Source organism: Leptodactylus fuscus, chromosome 4 (assembly GCF_031893055.1).
Source record: "Leptodactylus fuscus isolate aLepFus1 chromosome 4, aLepFus1.hap2, whole genome shotgun sequence".
In the NCBI taxonomy this organism is placed as follows: domain Eukaryota; kingdom Metazoa; phylum Chordata; class Amphibia; order Anura; family Leptodactylidae; genus Leptodactylus; species Leptodactylus fuscus.
The window spans coordinates 103,328,664-103,346,786 of NC_134268.1; the positions used below are offsets into that span (position 1 = coordinate 103,328,664).

The 18,123-nt window shown below is 39.4% G+C and overlaps 1 protein-coding gene across 2 annotated transcripts in view; it reads right to left on the bottom strand.

Moving 5' to 3' along the window:
• ATP9B (ATPase phospholipid transporting 9B (putative)) overlaps nt 1-18,123 on the bottom strand; it is a 249,056-nt gene that overhangs the window by 149,011 nt on the left and 81,922 nt on the right. For both annotated transcript variants that reach the window (XM_075270907.1, XM_075270906.1), the window contains exon 9: nt 6,019-6,099. In XM_075270907.1, the coding sequence (XP_075127008.1) occupies nt 6,019-6,099 (81 nt within the window). The remainder of the gene's footprint in view (nt 1-6,018; nt 6,100-18,123) is intronic.

An 18,123-nucleotide genomic window follows, 5' to 3' on the forward strand; every position in this document is an offset into this window, starting at 1 on the left:
AATACCATAATGTCGGAGGGTTACTCGTACACAATAAGCCTATGTAAACCATATATTTATATACTAACTACTTATCTATTTACTGCATTCTACAACTTGGTGCTTAATACAGAAAGTCAATTCAGCTTAATTTAAAACCTGATACGCATAGTGAAATTACTAGTTGCTATATGGCACTGCAGATCACTTTATAGTAATGTCAATATGGTATATGTAAATGAAGCTGCAAAGTTAACCCTATATGTGACAGACTCTTATCAATGCAGGGCTCTTTGCACCATCAACAAAGTGTTTTGTGATCTGTCTTAAAATTATAAACTCTGCCTGGTATAAGATTTCCCATTCCCCCTGTGTATATGTCAAATTGGTCACTTTAAGTTAATATGTGTGAGCAGGGAGTTCATAACACATTCAAGTGTTCAATGCTGAAGAAAGAAAATAGCCACCACTTGACTTCAAGGAGATCCATTTTAAGAGAAAATTCTGAGTTTCTATGCAATTTGCAAGAATATCCAGTAACATGAGGAAGAGGAAAGAGTGCTCTTTTAGCAAATTCTGAGATTATCTTTCAGAGATAAGTGGATTGTTCAAACATCAATATATGATACCATTTTACCAGTGTCAAATCCCATTTGACCACAGATCAATTTAATTTTCTGGGTTCATCTTTAAAATGGAACTAAGAAAGTTTAACTCCTTCACCTTTGTGTAAAAGAATGGACAAATGCAATAATGCATCTGGCTTAACACAATTAGCTTGAAGATATACAATGACAGCACTGTACACCATCACTATTCATGTATACTAGGGAATATAATACACACATACTGTATATTATGACCGCAACCAAACAGTAAAATTTTTTCATTAAAACATGACTATTTTCAAAAGCTATTCAGTCCATTTATGAAAAAGAGAGAATACTTAGCCTCTATATTCAGCCTCTATATTCTATACTCTACAGTGTTGGTCAAAAGTATTGGCACCCCTGCAATTCTGTCAGATAATACTCATTTTCTTCCAGAAAATGATTGCAATCACAAACTCTTTAGTATTAATATCTTCATTTATTTTGCTTGCAATGAAAAAACACAAAAGAGAATGAAAAAAAAAGTCAAATCATTGATCATTTTACAAAAAACTCCAAAAATGGGCCAGACAAAAGTATTGGCACCCTCAGCCTAGTACTTGGTAGCACAACCATTAGACAAAATAACTGCGAACAACCGCTTCCGGTAACCATCAATGAGTTTCTTACAATGCTCTGCTGGAATTTTAGATTATTATTCTTTGGCAAACTGCTCCAGGTCCCTGAGATGTGAAGGGTGCCTTCTCCAAACTGCCATCAAGAGATCTCTCCACAGGTGTTCTATGGGATTCAGGTCTGGACTCATTGCTGGCCACTTTAGAAGTCTCCAGTGCTTTCTCTCAAACCATTTTCTAGTGCTTTTTGAAGCATGTTTTGTGTCATTGTCCTGCTGGAAGACCCATGACCTCTGAGAGAGACCCAGCTTTCTCACACTGGGCCCTACATTATGCTGCAAAATTTGTTGGTAGTCTTCAGACTTCACAATGCCATGCACACGGTCAAGCAGTCCAGTACCAGAGGCAGCAATGCAACACCAAAACATCAGGGAACCTCCGCCATGTTTGACTGTAGGGACCGTGTTCTTTTCTTTGAAGGCCTCTTTTTTTCCCTGTAAACTCTATGTTGATACCTTTTCCCAAAAAACTCTACTTTTGTCTCATCTGACCAGAGAACATTCTTCCAAAACGTTTTTGGCTTTTTCAGGTAAGTTTTGGCAAACTCCAGACTGGCTTTTTTATGTCTCTGGGTAAGAAGTGGGGTCTTCCTGGGTATCCTACTATACAGTCCATTTCCACCATCCGTACAATCTTGCGTTGAAATCTCTTGTCAATTTTTCTTTTCCGTCCATATCTAGGGAGGTTAGCCACAGTGCCATGAGCTTTAAACTTCTTGATGACACTGCGCACAGTAGACACAGGAACATTCAGGTCTTTGGAGATGGACTTGTAGCCTTGATATTGCTCATGCTTCCTCACAATTTTGCTTCTCAGGTCCTCAGACAGTTCTTTGGTCTTCTTTCTTTTCTCCATGCTCAATGTGGTACACACAAGAACGCAGGACAGAGGTTGAGTCAACCTTAATCCATTTCAACTGGCTGCAAGTGTGATTTAGGTATTGCCACCACCTGTTAGGTGTCTCAGGTAAGTAACAGGTGCTGTTAATTACACAAATTAGAGAAGCATCACATGATTTTTCAAACAGTGCCAATACTTTTGTCCACCCCCTTTTTTATGTTTGGTGTGGAATTATATCCAATTTGGCTTTTTGACAATTCTTTTTGTGGTTTTCCATTGAATACAAATTAAATGAAGATAATAATACCAAAGAATTTGTGATTGCAATCATCTTCTGGAAGAAAATGAGTATTATCTGACAGAATTGCTGGGGTGCCAATACTTTTGGCCAACACTGTATATCAGAACTGTGGCTGACCCCATTAAAGTTAACAGTTTTTAACATTTTGGTAGAGTTACTAAATACTATCCATATATTTCATAGATAAACATTCACTTAAAAAAACAGCAAGTAATAGGACATTTCCCTGTTCAGAACAGTGGATCATTGATAGTTTCCTAGACTCAGACCTTCTGCAACCTGTTGAACCCTGGGTGGCTGACTTTACAGAATGGATTATTTTTCTGAGACAACTACTTCAAAGGGGTACAGTATTCCCATCTTAGACATTTATGGCATATGCTCTTCTGATAAATGTATGTTGTGAGGCATACACTTATTTCCAAAATATCACATAAATGAGAGAAAAGAAAAATCTCACTACAGAGCAGTTAAATCTGCTGCTAATAGAACTTTCAGAACTTTTTTTTTGTATATTCTATTTTCGGAGAAATAATTGCTTTCCCATCATGTGCCCCTGGTGAAGAGTTATCGGTGCCATTTCCGTAGTTCTTCAGTGTCAGAAGGGTGTTTCTGACAGTCTGTGAGGAACGCCCCTCCTGACAGTAGAGCTCATAGCGCTATACTGTCAAAGGGGGCACTCCTCACCGCCCAGCAGTGATGCAGACTGTCAGAAGCACCCTTCCGAGAATGAAGAGCTACGGTAATGGCACCGATAGCTCTTCACCAGGGGCACTTAATGGGAAACTCGATAACGCTCTGAATTCAGTGCACTGTCGGCTTTCTAGCGGTATATAAAACCGCAGGTGCCCAAGGACATGAAAGTTCCTCTTTAAGATTGGTGAGGGTCCAACACCTAGTGCCCGCCACCATTCAGCTATTTGAAGAGGCCACAGGGTTTAGGTGAGTGTTGCTGCCACTTCACTACTTACAGAGCACAGCGCCATACTTAAAGGGGTTCTCCTGTCATGGAAACTCATCCCCTATCCATAGTACAGGGGATAAGTCTAAATTGCAAGTGATCAGGAGGACAGCATTGACTGAAAGTTCCCTTAAAGGGGCTCTATCACTAGGAAAAGTCATTTTTAACTAATCACACCTTTGCATAGCCTTTAGAAAGTCTATTTCACACCTACCTATAGTATGTAGATTGCCTCAGTGGTCTCTGAATAAGTCCGTTTTTATTCATATGCTAATTAGACTGGTGCACGATAGATCGTGCACACCTCTCCTATTGTTTTCTATGGGAGACTGCTGATGATGATGATGACTCAGCTTCCTGTTTGAATCACACACATAGAAGATAATAGGAGAGAGGAGGCTGCTGGGAACTTCCTGAGCTGGCTGGAGGCTCATTAGCATATGAATAAAAACGGACTTATTCAGACACCACTGAGGCAATCTACATACAAAAGGTAAGTGTGGAATAGACTTTCTAAAGCCTATGCAAGCATGTGTTTAGATAAAAATGACTTTTCCCAGTGATAGAGCCCCTTTAAGGCCTCCTTGTGAATGGAGTGCAATGTGCATACAGTGGGGCAAAAAAGTATTAGTCAGTCACCAATAGTGCAAGTTCCACCACTTAAAAAGATGAGAGGCGTCTGTAATTTACATCATAGGTAGACCTCAACTATGAGAGACAAAATGAGAAAACAAATCCAGAAAATCACATTGTCTGATTTTGTAAGAATTTATTTGCAAATTATGGTGGAAAATAAGTATTTGGTCACCTACAAACAATCAAGATTTCTGGCTCTCACAGACCTGTAACTTCATCTTTAAGAGTCTCCTCTTTCCTCCACTCAATACCTGTAGTAATGGCACCTGTTTAAACTTGTTATCAGTATAAAAAGACACCTGTGCACACCCTCAAACAGTCAGACTCCAAACTCCACTATGGTGAAGACCAAAGAGCTGTCAAAGGACACCAGAAACAAAATTGTAGCCCTGCATCAGGCTGGGAAGACTGAATCTGCAATAGGCAACCAGCTTGGATTGAAGAAATCAACTGTGAGAGCAATAATTAGAAAATGGAAGACATACAAGACCACTGATAATCTCCCTTGATCTGGGGCTCCACGCAAAATCTCACCCCGTGGGGTCAAAATGATCACAAGAACGGTGAGCAAAAACCCCAGAACCACGCGGGGGGACCTAGTCAATGAACTGCAGAGAGCTGGGACCAATGTTACAAAGCCTACCATCAGTAACACACTACGCCGCCAGGGACTCAGATCCTGCAGTGCCAGACGTGTCCCACTGCTTAAGCCAGTACATGTCCGGGTCCGTCTGAAGTTTGCTAGAGAGCATTTGGATGATCCAGAAGAGTATTGGGAGAATGTCCTATGGTCTGATGAAACCAAACTGGAACTGTTTGGTAGAAACACAACTTTTCGTGTTTGGAGGAAAAAGAATACTGAGTTGCATCCATCAAACACCATACCTACTGTAAAGCATGGGGGTGGAAACATCATGCTTTGGAGCTGTTTCTCTGCAAAGGGGCCAAGACGACTGATCCGGGTACATGAAAGAATGAATGGGGCCATGTATCGTGAGATTTTGAGTGCAAACCTCCTTCCATCAGCAAGGGCATTGAAGATGAAACGTGGCTGGGTCTTTCAACATGACAATGATCCAAAGCACACTGCCAGGGCAACGAAGGAGTGGCTTTGTAAGAAGCATTTCAAGGTCCTGGAGTGGCCTAGCCAGTCCGCAGATCTCAACCCTATAGAAAACCTTTGGAGGGAGTTGAAAGTCCGTGTTGCCAAGCGACAGCCCCAAAACATCACTTCTCTAGAGGAGATCTGTATGGAGGAATGGGCCAACATACCAACAACAGTGTGTGCCAACCTTGTGAAGACTTACAGAAAACGTTTGACCTCTGTCATTGCCAACAAAGGATATATAACAAAGTATTGAGATGAAATTTTGTTACTGACCAAATACTTATTTTCCACCATAATTTGCAAATAAATTCTTACAAAATCAGACAATGTGATTTTCTGGATTTGTTTTCTCATTTTGTCTCTCATAGTTGAGAGACTGTTGAGAGACATAGTTTCGGTAAGACTGGGGGACACTACGTTTGGGCCCCCAGCAATGGGACATTTAACCCTTCTTCTTGATGGGGGATAAATGCCCATAATGAGACGACCCCTTTAATTCCTAGAAACTACTTTAACATTGTAGTCTGTTGTATTTCTAATCGAAATTCTGGAAATTAATGAATAGAAATTGTAATATAAATTTTTCAGTTGTTTAATACAATGTTAATATTAGATACCTTTCTGTGCACACTGCCTTGAATACATAGGATATCACACAGCATAAATGTTTTAACCTGAATTGTCTATATTATTGAATTATTTAGAGTTTAGACAGCCGTTAACAGCACATAAACCTAACAATGGTACAGGTAATTTTATGACAGTACTAGTATTCATCTGTGAGGTTCTGCAGGTGCAGTGCACATTGTTCTGAGAGGCCCGCACCTCCCCTACTAAGCTGTCAAATGCAATATTGTCTCAAGGGCATATTATGTGGATATGAAAAATTAGAGAAAGCGTTTACTTACCCGTGTAAAGTTACCTTCAAAACTGTGAATATCCAGTTGTGGCTTCTGAGCATAAACATACGCATTGATTGAAAAGAGATCCTGCAATAGAGAATGGCTGCAATTAATAAACAATGCAGCTTTATCAATAAATAAGACTATGTCATAGAAGGCCTGACTAAAAACAGCTTGTTCATTTCTAAATATGATACCATTGATTTTCCTTCTTTGCTCATGAAACTAAATCTCAGAATTTTTTTTTTTTGCCTAACCCATAATGACAGAGACCGAGCATGCATATTACCAAACAACATGTTATGGATAACTTTATATCTGATACTTCAAAACATATTTATCCCTAAGGGAAGGTTTACAAAATCACGGTAATATGAGTTTCCCAGGATCTTACAGGAGAAATAGAAAATATTTAGAAAAGGTTAAAAAGTCTTAGTAAAATATTGATTTCCGCTGGTTCAGTCCCAAGGACTAAAATACATTTTCAACTAAAAACCTAAAACATAACAATAACCTGTACTCTGAGAAAGGACATTAGTATGAAGAAATGTAGATATCAAATAGTAAAACTGTATTTTATCATATTGGCATTGGTAAATCAACATTTGTCTTGGGATAAAGAGTTAAAAGGGAGTTCCATAAAAATAAAAAAAACTACAATAAATACATCTTCAAATCGGGATAGATAGGTAAGTAGGCAACATGCCTGGTGGGATCAGTCCTAAAAACATAGATTGGCCAGACACACCATTCGGCAAATCCACCTGTATTTTACCTATACATGCAAAAATTTGGATACGTCTAACAGAGTGCAACACACTGTGAAAAACCATGTCTCCTTTCTGGACGCGATTAAGTGCCTAATTAACATACAAAAGCGTCTGCTTCCCTGTCGGCAGGGGAGATTTGCCTGCTCTTCTAGTAATCCGGGAGGCTCGCAAAACCAAGTTTCTGAGACAGCTGGCAAATATGATTTTTACCCTGACTTGCTGTGATTTTCCATCCACAGGATGGTTGATAAATATCTGATTCCTGGGTCCCCCACTAATCATTAGAACAGAGGTGCTAAGCCCCCCATTACTGTTCAGTGCATTATAACAAGTGGGGATGAGTTTGAACGGAATGGTGGTCAACCACGTGTCCTGCTACTCCAATTTAATCTCTAAAGCACTAACTGACATAGCCATTTATAGCACTCCGTGCCTTCCGACAAACCCATAGACACTGAATAGCGTAAGCGTAGTGTAGCGTAGGAGTAAGGTGCATACGTGACTAACACTAAATTCAGTACCTCATGCTATTATATGTCATCGTAAAGAGGACCTTTTACCACCTCCAAAAACTGCATCCTTTATTGGGTGCGACTCTGCTGTTTCCAGAACAGTTGGAACGTTTTCTTTAGTCAGTGCACTTAGTTGGCTTTTTTTCTGTAGTCTCTTTCATTATTAAGCAACAAGTACAGTTTGTTTTGATGTCTGATGTGCTAGTTAGACTGTCTACATGTCAAAAGGGGTGGTCTTAAGCCAGAGCAGGCAAGGGGACATAATTCAGGGCTCTGACACTGTTCAGTCAGAGGTGGACAACGTCAAAGCTCTGAATCACACCATCATGTCTGCTCTGGAACGGCCTCTACCCGCGTCTTCTTCCAGCGCTGGCTTCAAACTTCTACGCATGCGCAGTTGGCTCAGCAATTGGGCCGAGCCGACTGCACATGCTCGTGGCCGTTTTTTTGTGGAGTACAGTGTGTAAGCGGCCTCAAAAAAACATGGCCACGGGCATGTGCAGCCGGCTCTGCCCGAGGCCCGATGACAGAGCCGACTGCGCATGCATAGAAGTTTGAAGCCAGCGCTGGAAAAAGATGCAGGGAGAGGCAGTTCCAGATGAAGATGGAGGCGGCACTGGAGATTTCTCTTGCAGCATTGGGGACGCCCCCAGTGCTTCGAGAGAACTCGTTTGCATACCGAAGAAAACCGGGGTTTCTACCAAACGGTGGCGTGGAGAAGACATCTAAAGGTAGGAAAAGAATAGCATTTCTTAAGGCTATTCCTATGTTAGTGAGAAAAAATAGCATTTTAATGATAGAATCCCTTTAAGACTACCCACTTGACAGTAGAGAGTCTATCTAGTACATCGGACACCAAAACTTACTGCACTGATTGCTCACGAATGGTAGAAAAAATGCCAGCTGTGCAATAACCTTTGGAGCAGCACATATTAAAGAATCTGGTTTGGCACAAAGTCGAGGTAGTAAAAAGCCATCTTTAAAAAGCCTTTAATGAACAAAACAATTTGAGCAAATCTCATCCACACACAGTGCACAAAACCTGCAACATATCGGTTTATTCTGTAGGACTTCACTGCTGCTGCTTCCACCCTGTGCAATGCAAAAGGTGAAAGTTGTGACTCACCCTCAGCAAATCCCCTGTGAATTCCTCCACATAAAAGCAGCCCATTTTGGGATTTCATTTTGTCGTGGTAGAACACATTAGAAATGTTAACATTAGAGTAAGTGCTGAAATGGTATATTTTGCTGTAACCAGTTGGACTGAACAGGCAATTTTACACCAATTTTTTTTTCCTGGTTTCCCCCTTAAATTGCAGAGACAGCTCCTTAGTATGCTGAGTTGGTATTTAATATTTGTATAAGCCGTTTAGGTAAAATGCCTCATAAAGGAAGGCTAGAGCCTGGACAACTGTTTTTATTGTATGTGTGTGGTATTGGATTCCAAGAGACTCTTATTTTTCTGTTCACAATAAAGCACATAATAGGCTGGATTATCTAAATTGTAGGTGATAACAGATGGGAAAGAGGTGAATGATGAAGATATAGGACACCCACATGTGTATTAGTTTCATATGAATTATTTCTTGTGGCCTTGATGAAAACCAAATAGGAAGGACAAGAATGTGATGAATGGTCAGCGTGTGAAAGATTACAACAAATGGCAAACAGTTTAAGATGTGAGCAGATAGGGAAAAGGCCTCCTCTGCCCTAAACTGGTACAAGGAGAGCATCATTTATAATTTATAGCTATGTAGGTTTGCTATCTATGTCATTGCAGGTGTTAATTAACCGGGTTTTAATGAAATACAAGTGAAAGTGAACATGTTACTGTCATATGGAAATAGACACATTCAATAGTGTCATTCAGTTTTGTATATCATAGGGCTAAACAAATATCTATTGATAAACGGTTTTCACATTTCTGCTTCTAAGGGTTTTCTCTTTTGTGGGGGGTTTTCCTGTCTCTACTTTCAGGTCCCTTTTCGACACATATTGTGACTGCACCGTCACTCACTGGCCTTAGTGGTGAGTAGATTCCACTTTCTGTGTGCTCATATCAGGATTTACAGCACTGGTGACCTGCTAAAAACCAGAATGGGAATGAGTATTTATTTATTTTACTGAGCATATCACCTCTTGAAATCATCCAGTTAAAGATGCTTTTAAACAATGGACATTTTATCAGTTATTCAGACGTTAGGTGATAAATGTCTAATCACTGGGTTTTCCTTTCTGAAATCTACTGATTAGAGATGAGTGAGTAGTGTTCGATCGAATACTACGGTATTCGAAATACTCGTACTCGATCGAACACTACTAGCTGTTCGAAGTTTAAGGTTCGATGCAGAACCAGCGTTGATTGGCAGAATGCTATACATTATATATTACATATAGGGTGGTAAAGGGAAGAAGAGAAGGAGAAAGAACAATAGGAAAACAAGGATTGAACACAGGGACCTTGCTTAACCCTTGGATAAAGAGAATCATGTAGGTTATCTTGAGTCTTAGATGAGCATGTCATCAAACACCACCAATTCCTCCATCCTTAGATGGTCATGTGGCTTAAACACTCAATCCATCCAAAAAGAGCAAAAAAAAAAAAAGTGACAAGGTGCACTAGTACAATGACAACAGAAAACATTTGGAATGAGCTATTCTCACAATAGATTCAAAATCTGGAGTTTAACTAAACAGCATTTTTTTTGTGAAGCAATCATGTATCGTGAGGGTGTTTGTGAAGGATCTCGCCTCGCCAAAGCCACTTTGACCCAGCCTCTGGCCTACCTGGCCTTGCCACGGGCAAAACTGCAATCAACTTCTTACCTTAACCGTCCGCTCTCACCCTGAGAGAGGGACCGGGGTCTTATAGGATAATATGAGACGAGCTTTCTAAAGTTTTATATTTATTAACCCAAGAGGGTCGATACTAGACAACCAACATACAGTCCTATGAAAAAGTTTGGGCACCCCTATTAATCTTAATCATTTTTAGTTGTAAATATTTTGGTGTTTGCAGCAGCCATTTCAGTTTGATATATCTAATAACTGATGGACACAGTAATATTTCAGATATTTCATGGACAGCCCTTGGACTAAGTCCCCTCACCTTGTACCAGTATATACTATATACGGTCATAACTCTTTGAAAGTCTCCTATGGAGTCAGCTTGTCTGCTAAAAGGTGATAGCAAGGCTCTCAGTCCACTGATCCCAGACACCTCCTGCTAAGAATAATGAAGTTAGCACAATTATGACAATGCCCAGGTTGAGACAAAGGGATGAGCCAAGCTAGCTCCAGGGAGGAATTATACGAAGAAGGTAATAGACCGCGCTCGAGATCACAGTAGAATTTACTGGTTAAAAGGTGCACAACGATAAAACACCGCGTTTCAGGCCCTCACGCCCTTTTTCAAGTGCATAAACTTAATCCACGGATGGCGTAGCATAGACCAGCATTCTATGACAGAAAGTGTCAGATGAAAAGCGGTGCTGGCAGGCTATGGCAGGCTAGATCACACAGAATTGCCCTTTCTCAGTTTTTAAATGTATTCAGGTGTTTCAGCAGAGCACACTGAACAGAATGGGCTCCCTACCTTACAGAAAGCCTTGTGGCATATAATTTCTGTTATTCTTAGGGAATCCGTTGAATAAGGTTATAGAGCTCAATGAACTCTGTCTAGTTCCATCTGAATAGTGTCAGGTTTGTCAATTTTAATGACCTTATTTTCAGTTCCGGTGAGCCACAGATCCTTAGGTTATTCCACATGTGACAGTTTTCAATAACCTGTAATTGAAAATGGATATCCAAAATGATGGAAGCATATTCCAGCAGGATAGGATGATGATCATCAAAATATCAGTTACATAGAGTCATGAGAAGACTCCAGTTTTGAAAGTCTATTTCCAGTCACACGCCTCAACTGTGGCAGCAGGGTTCTCTGGGAAAAATTCAATTGTGGGGAAGTCTCTTCGGGAAGGAGCAGAAGACACCAGAAAGGCTGAAAGTTGCTGAGGTCCCTGGCTCACCTCTTATTCACACAACAGGGTTTCGTGCCCATGTTTTATTCTTTTTATTTTCTTTCACCAATAGCATACAGCCCTATTGAAATCTATGGATCTATTCCCAGAACATTTTTCTTTAATGGTTCATGTGTCCAATCTATCTATTGAATAATAAAACATGTCATTTCTCATTCTGTTTAGTTTTTGAGGGATCCATGAAAACAGATTACTCTTGGATGTACATCTGTCATTAAAAGTGTACTGTTTCATGACCAAGTATATTGGGCTGGTTAAGTGAAGCCCATAGGGAAAGGGCTGAGATTCTGTGTGTCCTACACTGTCTTTTGGCAAGCTGGAGCGCCATTTTCCCATAGTTGGGCACCCTGGAACAGGCTTCAGGATCACGTGGATGTCAAAAAGGACTCTTCCTATGACGTACTTGTATGTAATGTGAGACGGGGTTAAATAAAAGTATCTGCATGCTTACTTAATTAATGAATTGATTGTGAAGGTACATTTTCTCCTGTAATATGGATAGATAGATAGATAGATAGATAGATAGATAGATAGATAGATGATATATGGATGGATGGATAGATAGATAATTAAAACATTTTTTTTTTTTACTATCCATAGGCAAGCCCCTTGCATCCTGTGACATTTCCCCAGCTTAAATTGCAAAAATATTGATGAGATTGACCTGTAAAACTTGCAGACACACTGAATAGAGCACAAAGAAAGGTACAACATTACAGGTAGGTTTCTGTCAGGAAATTACTTTCTGATTTAGTCAAGTTGACTTGGAACAATTTTATCTTTTCCACAGCTGTCAGGTCTATCGATCAGGAGTGTGTGGATCTCCAGGTATGTAGACTATCTTAACTAAGAAAACTGAACTGCAAATTGCCTTTTTAATGTCAACTAGATGCAACAACTATTTGACATAAAATAAATCGAAATTTTAATTCTGTGAATGCAAAAATTACTCCCAATGCTGAAGAAAAACATGCACTGTAAGTCTATATGAAGTATATCACATGCATAGTGAAAATAAAGTAATTACATTATAGTTTATTTTTTCTTCAGGTTATTAATAGACATAAACTGTTTTTTGTTTTGTTTTTTTACAAAAATGTAGTGTTATACACCATAGGGTGAATCCATCTAGACCCCACTGGCTTTGATATTGTTGGTCTGGGTACTGGTATTTTGGACAACAGGTGCTGGAAACTCTGCTATTCTTACCATTAACATTTCCAGAAAGGCTGATAGGAACCATAAATGCAGATGAGGACAGTTCCCAAAGGTGACCATACCTATTCGATGAATGGTGGTCGAACCCATTAATTTTGGCAGAACATACCAACTATCTAATGCATATGATGTTTTCCCAACTCTGTCCCAGTGATGTAATGGGAATGAAGGATCAGGCATGCCAGCTTTCCACATGTTTGCTAGTAATGGAGATAAGATGCCAAAGGTCTGGCAGTGGCCTACTTTCTACTCCCTACTGAAACACATGTACACTGGACTGAGCCAAGTAAGCACGTGTACAGGGGAGGTTGGTCAGAAGAAATAGCTGTACAAGACAATCCCTCTCGGATACAATGCTAATGTTAGGAGACTAAGACTGAAAATATATAAATCAGAAAGAACTAAAAATGTAAAGATTACTTTTTTTTTTTTTTTTTTTTTATAACCCAACTCTTCCCTCCCATTTCTCTCTTCGATCTCACATGTAATTAACACCCCCTGTAGAATACAATGGAGCAAAAACACAGTTGGTGTGTCTATAAACTGACAATGGCAAAGACGACTGAAATGCTTGGGAATTCCAGAGAAATTGTATTGATAAAATGAAGGTACCTTTCAGTTATACTGCGCTACCCAAAAGCATAAATAAAAAAATCTATCAAAAATAACTATAACTAAATAATAAAAAATGAAAACGTATTTACTAAAAAAAAACAGACAACAGACTCAAATTGATAGTACGCCACACTAAGATGCGATAGTTCTAGCGTTTTACATATTGTAAACTAATACACTGACACGTGTAGAATGCATGCAGTATGACGGTAGACTACATAGAGCCCTCTTAGCTGCAGAGGCTTTCAGAATGACAGATGTAAAACTGGTCTCGGGGAGATAAATTTCATTCATCTACATCAGTCAGAAAATGACTAGGAGACGACATGATAATGGGGATGTTTTTCTTTAGCCGTCAGTATAATAATACAGAAATGACTGGGAGGTTATCAATAAGACAGGGAAACCTCCTCCATTAGGTCAAGGGCAACATTTGTTCACCCAACTTAAAGATCATTAAAATACATCCTTAATCATAACATGTGGTTCATTACAGATAAAATGGCCTCCGGTTCAATAAAACTAATTAAATGTAAATGGTATTGTTTACTGCTGTATGGATCTTTTGATATAAATCAGCGAGTCACCATTTATTGAAAATTACACTGACCTCACTGCTGCTAATAAATTTACTTGATCACATAAGATGGAAATGAATGTTTCACAACATGAATGCTGACAGAAAAAAAAAAAAATACTGTTCCACTTATGAGTATGAAACCACAGGAAACCTAACCTGCAGGTTACAGGTATTGCAAGACAGCTATTATTAAAGGATGTGTTGAAAATTTAATTGTCTGATCATTCTAAGTGGCTCGGGAAGACAACAAAATCTGCACTGATCATCTTTGTTGGTGTCATCTGTTCTTTACGAAAAGCTCAGAAGCAGGTTTATTTATTCCGGGTGTCACCGAGGATAAAGTTACAGAGCTGTGCAGATGATGCTTCATGACAATACAAGATGCCCACAATCCATTACATTAGGTACGCGGTGGAATCAAAATGATTGACAATTACGATATGTACATGCAATTACAAACCTCATTTTATGCTGACATTAGATATTTGCTGATCTTTTGTTATTGGATCAAGTCAAAGTAGACACAAATTTCTATTGTCCTTTATATATTGTTAACGTCAGTATCAAGTGTTGTCATTTACATTATTGTTCTTTTTGCACTATTTTTTCCCATTTCATAAATCTGCAATTGATTCTTTTCTTTTTCCATATTTATAAATGTTACTTATATTTAGCTCCTATAGTGTCACACTTTACAGCTGATATTTTTGTACATGTACATAAATAAAATTTAATAAATTTGAGTATCTCAAGTCACAACTAAAAACATAATGGCAATAGTCATTTTTAAATGACAATTTTCTGAAATGAAATTTGGAGCAGAAAAGATTCAGTTGGAAGCGGTTATGGTAACTTAAGACCAGCAGGTGGCATTCAAGAATTATGAACACTAAAGTCTCTTGCTGAGCCTGAACAGTTGATGTCAGCATTTTACTTAGGCTGTCATTTAATGCATAACAAAAATATAAAACATATATGTATGTACATCATACAGGAATGCTATTTTTATGAGTATCACATATAACAGACAGATAGATAGATGATAAATAGATCGATAGATGATAAATAGATAGATAGCAGATAGGAAATGCTATAGCAAGGTAACGCCAATCCAGGGTAAAAGGATGACTAAAGAATATGTGCGATCAGATAGCAGACACGAGTGGTTGTATAAATAATAAGCAATCTTTGCCATTTTCACAGCAGGTGCTTTGAATAAGAGAAACACCTTTGTGCTAGAGAATTTCTGCAAAATAGCAGCTTTAGTGACTATTAGAAAAGCATGTAATTGACTGCATTAAGAAACAGCAATCCCTTGAATGAGCATGAGTTAGGTCAAGGAGGCTCCCTACAGTTTGTGAACAGTGTATCACTGCCACCTTCCCAATGGATTACATTTCACTAATAGCAAAGAGCTGGGAAGACTGTAAAACCAAGCACCGTCAGGAAATCATGGATAATCATGATTTGCCTCAGTCAGAACAGAAGTGATAAGGGCGAATTAGAAGCTGGAACATTGTACCTTTATTTCTACTAATCCTAAACAGTCCGTAATGACATACTCCCAAAACCACCAAAGTTTTAAGACAACAATACTTCCCAAAGCATTAACAGTACAATATAACAAAGCAAGCAGATAAAATATTCACATGCTTGGACATTGCACATTAAAGCCCCATAGGATGGGTTCACTTGGGCTATCTGTAGCAGATAACTATCAAATGATTCAGTCGTGGCAAAAAAACTGTCAAAATGGGCTGTATTTTCCCCGCAGCCACGATTCCCATATGACTGGCCTACCTTTGAACCATTGCAATGTGGCCAAACCTACAGCAAGAACTGATGTGCTATGAATTCAAAACCCAAATAGTTTGCACTTGTTTCTTTCTGTGTTATGGTGTGTACAAAATCCCATCCACTACAATGCGTGTCTCCCAGCCTTATCCTTAGGATAGGTCATCAATATTTAAAATATCTTCACTGTATATAGTGACATAAGCAGACAGATCTGTACACTATGTAGTGGTCGTGCCGCACTAATGCAGCTGAGCTCCGGCCACTGCAAAGCCTACAGAGTTGACAGTTGTCAAACACTTAACACTCATATCGAGAAAAACAAAATGGACCTAAATGTATAGTTTACATGTTTACATTTAGTCAATGGAACCTTGCCACCCCCACCCCTATTCACTTCAATGGGAGCAACAGAAATAGTCGAGTACTGTACTTTGGCTTTCTGCAGCGCTCCCAGTGAATGGAATGGGAGTGGGGACACATTTCCGTCCACCATAGGGATTGGCCTCTTCTCAGGATCCTATGGATAGAAGATACCCTGTTTCTCTGAAAATAAGATACCCCCCTCCCCCCCGGACCACCTACAATCGGCAGTCATGCCAGAGCTCCGCTAAGGAAGCGCCGGCATGACTGCCGATTGTCCCCCATTCCAGCCGTTACATAAGACATCCCCCGAAAATAAGACAGGTCATACATTTCAGAAGATAATTTAATATACTGTCTTATTTTCGGGGAAACAGGGTAAATATATTTTATAGCATAACCCTTTTAATTCTCTAACACTTGAGTTCTGCGCGTGCCCTCACTTTTCTTTAAACAGCGGTATCTCTGCGGTCACCATCATCAAGCGGCTGATCCACTACGGATAAAGCCTACAAGTGATGAGCTTATCAGTTAAGTACCACTTGCTCATTCTTGTGGATGTGCTCTTACTGAGTCTTCAATAGCACATATTGTGCATGTGACTGATCCTTGTGCTTGAGAGTTAGCGCACCTTTCAAAAGCTGTTCTGCAAGACAGTAAGAGGAAAGCCTACACAGAGGTAGAAGGAATATAACGTACGGTATATTACCATGAAATGAGCGTTTGATGAACGCTTGCTACGCCTGTACATGACAGGCACAGCTCTTCAATATAGTAATGAGCCAATGACAGTGTGCATGAGTTTTTCTACACTTACCTCTCTGAATCTGCCTACACATATTAGTCTGGGGGAAACAAATGTATAGGTAACTGGGAACAGGTTCAAAGTGGCAATTTTTTTTTTTTTTTAGTAATAATTTTATTTGTACTTCTTAATCCTCCCATTTTTATAAGACAAATATATTTTGCACATGTTAGTTATGTATATACAGCACGTAGTGTATGTGAATGTGCACAATAATGAACACTCACCCTTGATGGCCAAAGCAATACACACTATAATGAATTAAGAATATCAAAGGATATGTGTGAAATTCTGGGCATCATTAACAAATATTTATTGAATGTTTTCTATAAAGAATTGTGTAAATGTCAGAACTGGCAATTATGGAAATAGCTAGCTAATGTATTGGAGCACAATTGTTAAATATAGCCATCTGTACACTTATGAGAGTTATGTGACTGGATTACTTTAGAAATGGAGAGCAATGCAGCAAAAAGGATTAGAGAGAAGTATTTGGTCTTTATGAGACGCATTGTTTGCTTGGAATTTTATAGAAAATCATGAGCACGTCAATGCTGGAGAAAGTACTAGCAAGGTACTGTACCAGTGACAAGAATACTTTAGGAATGCAAGGGTCACTGATATTGAATTCCCACAGTTGTGAAACAGATAGCATTAACCCTTGTAGGACTAGTAGCACAAACAACTTAAAATGATGACTACAAATACAGAAGTCATCCTACCAAATGACAGTTTTGCAATTGCTTCACAAAGTGTGGAAAGTATTTTGCGTATTTCTTCCTTTTGAGTTCCCTGATAATTAGAACCAAGGTCGCAGAAACCTTTTTCGCCTTGTGAACATTCCGCATGGCTAGCCGCGACTAGATGATGATGCAGCATTGGCATTCCGTCATGGCATACCGCTCCTGATTTGGCCCGAATTAATAGGCCGAAACAGGAGCATGTCTCGAACCGCGGACACCGTGGCTGGAATAGATGCGGACACCGCAGCTGAATCAGACCCGGAACCCGCCGCAGGATAGATCATCTCGCTTCTTTTCTCCGCTACTAGCTAGTGGGGGAAAAAAAGCAAACAGCTCCCATTGACGTCAATGGGGGCCATTTTTGCAGGCGGATTTTGAGGCGGATTCCGCGTCAAAATCCACCTGCTGCAAAACTCTGTGTAAACATACCCTAAGAGGTTATCCCGCAAACAATACTATTTACAGTTAAAATCAGACCGCAATTACAAACATATTTTGTGTTTACATGGAATGAAAGAATGAATTCTACTATGACGGGGAACTAAAGGGGGCATTTTACTATGTGGAAGAATTGAGTGGGCATCATACTGTGTGGTGGCACTAGAGAGGAGTATTAAACTGTGCGATGGGTCATAAAACTTTGAAGGGCACCATGGGAGCATTATACTGTA